At 42.2% G+C, this 8,748-nt stretch overlaps 1 protein-coding gene across 1 annotated transcript; it reads right to left on the bottom strand.

The window, feature by feature from the left end:
- Positions 1-4,194: 4,194 nt before the first annotated feature.
- On the bottom strand, positions 4,195-6,321 carry LOC127079812 (uncharacterized). Its single transcript, XM_051020180.1, has 2 exons — positions 6,243-6,321; positions 4,195-4,952 (listed from the first exon to the last, which is right to left on the bottom strand). Exons 1-2 carry the CDS (start codon positions 6,319-6,321, stop codon positions 4,195-4,197), a joined length of 837 nt encoding a protein of 278 aa, XP_050876137.1.
- Between the last annotated feature and the right edge of the window lie 2,427 nt (positions 6,322-8,748).

Genomic DNA, 8,748 nt, shown 5'->3' with positions numbered 1-8,748 from the left:
TACCTCCCACGGAAATGCCGCCGGAGTTTGCTCGGCTGACTCTCCCCAGGTAGTCTGCTGCAAAGGCAGCTACATTTATGGTCTTGTTCTGAGCCATCGAGTACATGAAAAATAACTCTCTCTGAGTAGCTACTCTGGTGTTGTCGCCTCTACCAAACAATGTGTAGGCTAGACCTTTTTGGGCGTACCTGAAACAGGGATTCTGGATGCCCGATGCTTTTGCACCTTTGGAGAAGTAATCCATCCTCCCAGTTATGGCGATCCAGAAATCCTTAGGAGAAAACCCGTCTGGGACCGCTCCGGGTCCGTTCAGCAGAAGGCGGAGTATAGTAGCTAACTCCTCAATAGACAGTTCATGGTAATTGTTAAACAACCAGAAGCATAGAGTACCGAAATAATACCTGGTTGTGTTAACCCATCGTTTTTCGAGCTGAAACTCCAAGATGCTGAGAAACTCGAGAGTAATGCGCTCGTAGGTCGGCGCCTCCAAACTCATAAACTCAAGCATGCCCAAGACGTGGAACATGCGGTCTACCTCAATTTTCAGTCCTAGATCAGTCAGAGTCTTTTCACACATATACCGGGTCGGCGTGAGCTTGCGTTTCCGGTGAATTTGGTAACGTCTCTCTTGCTCCGGGTTGTCAAACACAATATTGTGGGGATTAGGATTCCGGCTCGGGCGCTTCCGGGACTTTGCCATCTCTGCACGTTGTTGCTTTCCCGTAAGGATTCTATTCGAGGACATTTTGGACCTGCAAAAATAGTAAAATTCCGAACTTTTGAGTTAGAAAAATCTAAAACTGTGGTTGCGACCGGGACGGCGAGGTGAGAAATATTTGTGAAGGGTGTTTGGGCTATAGGTGAGTGGAGCTTGGTTGTATGTGAGGTTTTGTGTGGTGAGGTGAGTGAGTGTTAATGGAGTTTGTGAGAGAGTGGGAGAAGAAGATGAAAAGTATGAGAGAGAGTATGGAAAAGTGGTTAAAAATATGATAATGATGAGGGATTAAGGAAAAAGAGTGGTTAAGAATGGTTTAAGTGGGTGGGGCCCACTAAAATTTGAAAATTTCAAAAAAAAATCAAAATTTTCGCACGCCTGACACCGTCGTGTCAGCTGACACGAGTGGCCGTGTCAGGTGACACGGGTGGCCGTGTCAGGCTACTGTTTTTACCGTATTCCAACCTTCTGTTATAGTGGTCCTGACACGGGCCGTGTCAGCTGACACGGCTGGCCGTGTCAGGCCACTGTTTTTCATCCTCAAAATCAGTTTTCTTACAGTGGTCCTGACACGGCCCGTGTCAGCTGACACGGTCAGGCCACTGTTTTTTTCAAATATCCTTTCCAAATTCTCCTCCTCTGACATGGGTGGCCGTGTCAGGTTAACCGCTGGTTCCGCTGGCTCCTTCCTGTGGGACTCTTGTATACCTATAGACACACAAAAATGCTTAGAAATAAAAAGTGTGGGTTGCCTCCCACGAAGCGCTTCATTTAACGTCTCATGGCTCGACGGTTCTTCGTCTGCTTAGGTGAGACAGACTTTTTCTATAGGACCATTCTCCTGGTCTTATATGTAAGGTTTCACTCTCTGCCCATTTACCTTGAACGTGTCTCCGTTCGCTGGATTTCTTAGTTCAACGACTCCATGGGGAAATACCTTTTGTATCTCAAAGGGTCCCGACCATCGGGACTTTAGTTTCCCTGGGAAGAGTTTCGACCTTGAGTTGAATAATAATACCAGTTGTCCTTCCTGAAGGTCTTTGTTCTGAATGCGCTTGTCATGCCAGGTTTTGGTTTGTTCTTTGTAGATCTTGGCATTCTCATACGCTCGATTCCTGAACTCTTCTAGCTCTTGTAATTGGAGGATCCTAGACTTTCCTGCTTTGGCCAGATCATAGTTGAGGAATTTGGTGGCCCAGAATGCCCTATGCTCCAATTCTAGTGGCAGGTGACAAGCTTTACCATAGACTAATTGATAAGGGGACATACCTATTGGTGTTTTGAACGTTGTTCGGTATGCCCAGAGTGCGTCATCGAGTTTGATTGACCAATCCTTTCTAGAGGCACTGACAGTTTTTTCTAGGATTTACTTGATCTGCCGATTGGATACCTCAACCTGTCCACTGGTCTGAGGGTGGTATGGAGTGGCGATTCTATGCTTTACATTGTATTTTCGCAGTAGGTTTTCCATCAATTTGTTTAGGAAGTGGGTACCCTCATCACTAATAAGTGCTCTTGGTACCCCGAACCGTGCGAAGATACAATTCTTGAGGAAGTTGATCACCACCTTTGCATCATTCGTGGGTAGTGCAACTGCTTCCACCCATTTTGACACATAGTCCACAACAACTAGAATGTACTGTTTTCCAAAGGACGGTGGGAAGGGTCCCATAAAATCTATCCCCCATGCATTGAACAGTCCGACCTCTAACATGGCATTCTGAGGCATCTGATTTCTTTTAGATATGTTTCCTGTTCTTTGACATCGGTCGCATTCTTTTACCACTACTTGGGCATCTTTGAACAGTGTGGGCCAGTACAATCCAGATTGGAGGACTTTGGCTACGGTTCTGTCTCCGCTGAAATGTCCTCCATATTCGGAGTTATGACATGCTTTTAAAATGTCCCTCTGCTCTTCCTCTGGAACACATCTCCTGACTAGACCATCTAATCCCTTTTTGTAAAGGAATGGATCGTCCCATACATAGAACCTGCAATCATGCAAAAACTTTTTTCGTCTGTTAGAGTCAAAGTCATCAGGTATCAGTCCACCTACCACAAAGTTCGAGTAATCGGCGAACCATGGGATACGCGTAACGGCTAGAATGCGTTCTTCCGTGAACTCATCTCTGATGGGGTGTGATTCTTCAGTTTCTTGAATCGGAGTCATCCGAGACAAGTGATCAGCAATAGTGTTTTCACTACCCTTTTTATCTCTGATTTCCAAATCGAATTCTTGTAAGAGGAGGATCCATCGCAGCAGTCTCGGCTTGGATTCCTGTTTTGCAAAAAGATATTTCAAAGCAGCATGGTCAGTATAAACAATTACCTTTGATCCTAGCAGATAGGATCTGAATTTGTCAAAGGCGTATACCACCGCCAAGAGTTCTTTTTTTGTGGTAGCATAGTTCATATGAGCAGGGTTGAGTACATGGCTTGCATAGTAGATCACATGCAAGAGCTTCTCCTTGCGTTGCCCTAGTACCGCCCCCACTGCGTTATCACTTGCATCACACATTATCTCAAAAGGAAGAGACCAATCTGGGGCAATAACTATGGGTGCTGACACCAACTCTTTTTTTAAGATCTCGAAGGCTTTCCTGCAGTCTTTGTCAAATAAGAACGGGGTATCTTTTACCAGCAGACTAGTCAATGGTTTGGTAATCTTGGAGAAATCTTTTATGAACCTGCGGTAGAAACCCGCATGTCCTAAGAAGCTTCAGATGCCTTTTTCATTTACTGGTGGTGGTAAGTTTGCTATTACCTCCACTTTTGCTATATCCACTTCGATACCCTTGTTGGAGATCTTGTGTCCCAATACGATTCCTTCCCGGACCATGAAGTGACATTTTTCCCAATTCAGGATCAAATTTGTTTGCTGGCATCTTTCTAAAACAAGTGATAGGTTAGTCAAACAGTTATCAAATGAAGAACCGAACACCGAGAAGTCATCCATAAATACTTCCATATGCTTTTCGAGCATGTCAGTAAAAATAGAAGTCATACACCTTTGAAATGTGGCCGGTGCGTTGCACAAGCCAAATGACATTCTTCTATAAGCAAAAATACCATAGGGGCATGTGAATGCAGTCTTCTCTTGGTCTTCCGGAGCAACTGCAATCTGGTTGTACCCTGAATAACCGTCTAGGAAACAATAGTACTTGTGTCCTACTAACCTTTCCAGCATTTGATCAATGAATAGTAACGGGAAGTGATCCTTCCTTGTTTCCAAATTTAGCCTTCTGTAATCGATGCACACTCTCCAACCTGTAACAGTGCGGGTTGGAATCAACTCATTCTTTTCATTCTTTATTACCGTTGTGCCCCCTTTTTTGGGTACCACGTGGACTGGACTTACCCAAGAACAATCGGAGATAGGGTAGATTAGACCTGCATCCAAGAGTTTTACAACCTCTTTGTGCACCACTTTTTTCATGGCTGGGTTAAGTCTTCGTTGCGGTTGCACTACGGGTTTGTGGTCATCCTCCATTAAGATCTTGTGCATCCAAACAGTAGGGCTTGTGGTCATCCTCCATTAAGATCTTGAGGGTCATAGTTCCTTCCTCAATATCTATCATACATCGTCCTGTTTCCAAAAAGGGTCTTCCCAATATGAGAGGGATCTCTTCATCCTCCGACATCTCTAAAATGACGAAGTCGACTGGAAAAACAAACTTGTCAATTTTCACAAGAACATCTTCCACAATACCATATGGTCGCCGAACTGAGCGATCCGCAAACTGAAGGGTCATTCGAGTGTCTTGAACATAACCGATGCCTAGCTTCTTATAGATGGATAGTGGCATCAAACTTACACTTTCTCCTAAGTCAATCAAAGCCTTCTTGAATTTTCGATCACCAATAGTGCAAGGAATAGTAACTGATCCCCTGTCTTTCTTTTTCACTGGTATTTTCATGCCTTGGAGAACGACACTGCATGTTTCAGTCAGGATGATCGGTTCAGTATCAGTGGAACGCTTCTTGGAAATTATGTCTTTCATGAACTTGGCATATATTGGCATTTGTTCCAATGCTTCCGAAAAAGGGATATTGATTTCGAGTTTCTTGAACATTTCCAGAAATTTCTCGAAATTCTTCTCATGTTGATTCTTCTTCTTCTGTCGTGGAGGGTAAGGAAGTTTGATTATGGGTTTAGGAACCTTTTCCTTATCCTGGACAGGAGGTGGTATTGCTTCTTCATCTTGGACTTTTATTTCCTTGATTTCTAAATCCACCTCTATTAATCCATCTTTTTCGATATCATTAACCTCGGTTGACTTTCCACTTCGGGTTGTGACAACAGTGTTATGTTCCCGCGGATTTGTTACCGTACCACTAGGTAGGGTTCTAGGGGATTGAGAGTTGGATGCTAACTGTTGTGCTATCTATCCCATCTGAACTTTGAGATTTTTGATGGAGGCTGTGGTGTTTTTCTGATTAGTCCTTGTCTCTTCTTGGAACTGTATACTGTGGGCTGCCAACTTTTCAATGGCAATCTCCCAATCAGCCTTCTTAGGTGTTTGTTGTTGTTGTTGTTGTTGTTGTTGTTGTTGCTGATACTGAGTCTGATATTGCCATGTACCTTGTTGCGGAACATTCCCTCTCTGATCTTTCCAGGAGAAGTTTGGATGATTCTTCCAACCTGGGTTGTAAGTGTTAGAGTAGGGATTATTCTGCTTTAAGAATTTGATCTCTTCAATTTGTTGGGGAGTTGCAAAGCAATAGACAGTGTGGTGAGGTCCATTACAAATTTCACAAGTGCTCTCCTGAACTGGTTGAACTTGTGCTATCTGTTGGATACCTATATTCATAGCTTTCAGCTTTTTGTCTATTTCGGCAGCAACAGTGTCTTCCAGACGGATTTTATTTGTCTCCAATTTTAGATCAATCACCCCATCTGGTTTACTGGTACACCTGTCATATAGCTCTAGATGCTCATTCGCAGCTATTGCTTCAATAATCCTCTTGATACTAGTGGCTGTTGAGAAATTTATTGAGCCACCGGCTGCTGTATCAATCAACTGCTTTGTCTTTATTTTCAGCCCATTAACGAATATCTGCATTTGTTCTATCTGATCCATATTATGAGTGGGACACGCAACTAAGATCCTTTTGAATCTTTTGTAAGTGTCTCCCAATGATTCACCATCCTTCTGTTTGAAATTCAGAATTTCATACCTTTTTCTCAGGAATACTGATGCTGGAAAATACTCATTTAAGAATGCAGTTTCCATCTCCTCCCAGGAAGTGATACTACCGGCAGGGAGAGAATAGAACCATTCTTCCGCGTCTTTAGCTAAAATGAACGGAAACATTCTTAATTTTTTTGCTTCATCACTGTGACCATCAATTTTCAAGGTGGTGCTCATGGTCAGAAATCTCTGCAGGTGTTTGTTAGCATCTTCATTAACCTTTCCGGTGAAAGGTTTTCTTTCCAATTGATTAATCGTGCTAGGATGCAGTTGAAAATTTGTCACATTCACCGGTTGGTTAACTATGGTCAGTCGACCACCCTGTGCGTTTGCACCTCCATAATCACCTAGGAGTCTCTCCGGAGGTGGAGGAGGTGGGATTGGAGGAGGTGGGTTTGGAGGAACTTCAGCCATTGGTTCCTTAACTTCTGGTTGACCCGAGGTACTTTCTTCTGTAGAATCCACTCTTTGTTCTCTGCGTCTTCTTTAAAGGGTTCTCTCGATCTCTGCGTCAAAAAGAATTTCAACTGAGGGTTTTCCTCGCATACACTGGTTAGTACAATATAAATGACAGAAATATAATTTTATTGCAGAGCAACAAAATTTTAATTGAAATAAAATTTAAACTCTATATTTTTGGCAGTCCCCGACAACGGCGCCAAAAACTTGATCGGAAAAATAGCAAGTGTACTATTTTGCCTGTTATAGTAATAATGGGGAAAATCCCCGAATGTCGATCTCAAGGACTGCACGTAGTATTGAGTTTAAATTATCATTCAATTAAACAAAAAGTATTAATTTGGGTTTTTTGAGTGTAAAAAGAAAATAATAAAGCAATAAGAAAATAAGGGTTTATGGAGAAAAAGGAACAATGCCAGGGAAGGTGTATGATTTATCCTTGTAATTACTCTGACTTACTATTGTATCAACAAATATCAATTACTACCAGTTCTCAAGGGTATTTTCTCCCATGTCCTTGGTGAGAAAACCTTTAATCAATCTACCCTCATTCCTATGTCCATAGCCAATGAGTGTGAAGTTAAGCTGTATAATATCAAGAATGCTCTGGATCATACAGGGTATCCCTAGTCCTAAGTGATATCTACTGCAGAGTAACCTGATGAAAACCTTATCACTGACGGTCCAGCCTAGGTGATAACCATAGATCAATCTCGATTGGTCCGAAAGAGAAAGCAATAAACACATCAAAAGGTTACTGTGAATAAAATATTATAAATGCAAATGTAAACTCAAATTCATTACAATTCTAAGTCAGGGACACCCCCTAGCATTAGGGGGTTTAGCTACTCGTATTGTTTAAAACCAATGCAAGATAAAAATTATACATTACAAGTAATTGGATGACTTTGATCTTCAATCGCTCCCGCTCATGAATCTCTCCAGCTCTCCAAATTCCTTGATCTCTGTAATAGTTGATTGCTTCACAATACTGTGGTTTACTGTACTCCAGGATCATTTTTCCTTTGGTAGAAGACCTCTTTTTATAGTGAAAGTTCCAGCAGCAGTTGGACAGGTCCAAAGATGTCTCCACAAAGCCCGAAGAATGAAAAGCCCGGAAAAATTGGAAATATTGGGCTTGGGCTGACACGGCCCGTGTCAGCTGACACGAGTGGCCGTGTCAGCCTACTGGCTATCCTGACACGCCCCTGGCATGCCTAACACGAGGTAAAGTTCTACCTGACACGACCCGTGTCAGGCTACTGTTTTCTTCCTCTGTCTCCCTTTCCCTGACACGGCCCATGTCAGCTGACACGGGTGGCCGTGTCAGGCCTCCTGTACTAGGATTTTCTGCTCTTTTTCATACCGGACTCTCGCACTGTCGTGTTCTGAGTTCTCCGGTTCTTCTACCTGGATCTGTCTGACAAAAACACAGCTATTCCACGCATAAAATCAAAATAAACAAAATAAAACTTAATAAAGATTAAAAATGCGTAAATGACATAACGGAAGTAAAACTACTTGAATTGTACCTTAAATGCGTGCACAATGTGTCAAATGTCTCTGTTTTGTGTCGAATCAGTAATGAAAACTTACTATAAATGGTGACTGATCAGTACGTAGGCAATGGGTTCATCTATTCAAAGAACAAAATTTGTAAATATAATCTATTCTCTTCTCATCCCTCCAATCTTTTGCACAAGTCTTTTCACAAATACCAACCTACAACACATATTTGCAAAAAGGGTTCCCTTAGAGTACTAAGGATGTTTTGGGTGCATAAAACCTTCCTATTTCATAACTGTAGCACCTCAAATTTGCACCTATCATTGTACATACATTTGCATATTAGGTCATAGCATATCATGGTCCATTGCATAGCATTGCATTGTCCCCAGTTACCTCAAGAGCAAGCAAGTCAAGAAATTAGGTCAAACTGATCAGGAGATCAGTCCACCAATCAAGCAAGGTTGTTTCTCAAGGAGCCAAGGCCCTAGGGTTTGTCCAACAAGTTCACATAACTTGGGGGTCCATTTGAAGTGTTTAAGTCAAGGGTTGGATGTTCAGAAGTCATCAGTTCTTGCACAATTAGTCAGAAACCCTAGAAAGTCAAAGCTGGTCAACTGTGGTTGATTTTATGGTTTTGATGGATGGATTTGGTTTGAGAGAGCTTATTCATGTCCCAATAGGCCTCATATATCATGGCAATCAACATCATTGAAGAATTTGAAGCCAATCAGAAAATTTCCAAAAATAGAAACTGGACCTGTAATTTTTAACTGCCAAAAATGGAAACTTCTTGATCCCAAACTTACATCATGATACAAGCTTCAAATGAATTTTTGCCCAACATGAAAGTTGAAGATCTTGTTCTCCCATTTC

The sequence above is a fragment of the Lathyrus oleraceus genome, chromosome 5 (assembly GCF_024323335.1).
Source record: "Lathyrus oleraceus cultivar Zhongwan6 chromosome 5, CAAS_Psat_ZW6_1.0, whole genome shotgun sequence".
Lineage (NCBI taxonomy): Eukaryota > Viridiplantae > Streptophyta > Magnoliopsida > Fabales > Fabaceae > Lathyrus > Lathyrus oleraceus.
The sequence above is the reverse complement of the archived record's forward strand: the minus strand, read 5'-3'. Positions and strand labels throughout refer to the sequence as shown.

Coding starts and splice junctions, on each gene's coding strand:
- LOC127079812 (XM_051020180.1), bottom strand. CDS start 6,321: ATGGCTGAAGTTCCTCCAAACCCACCTCCTCCAATCCCACCTCCTCCA. Junction 4,953..6,242: donor ACTCCTAGGTGATTATGGAG/GTGCAAACGCAC, acceptor ATGGATTAATAG/AGGTGGATTTAGAAATCAAG.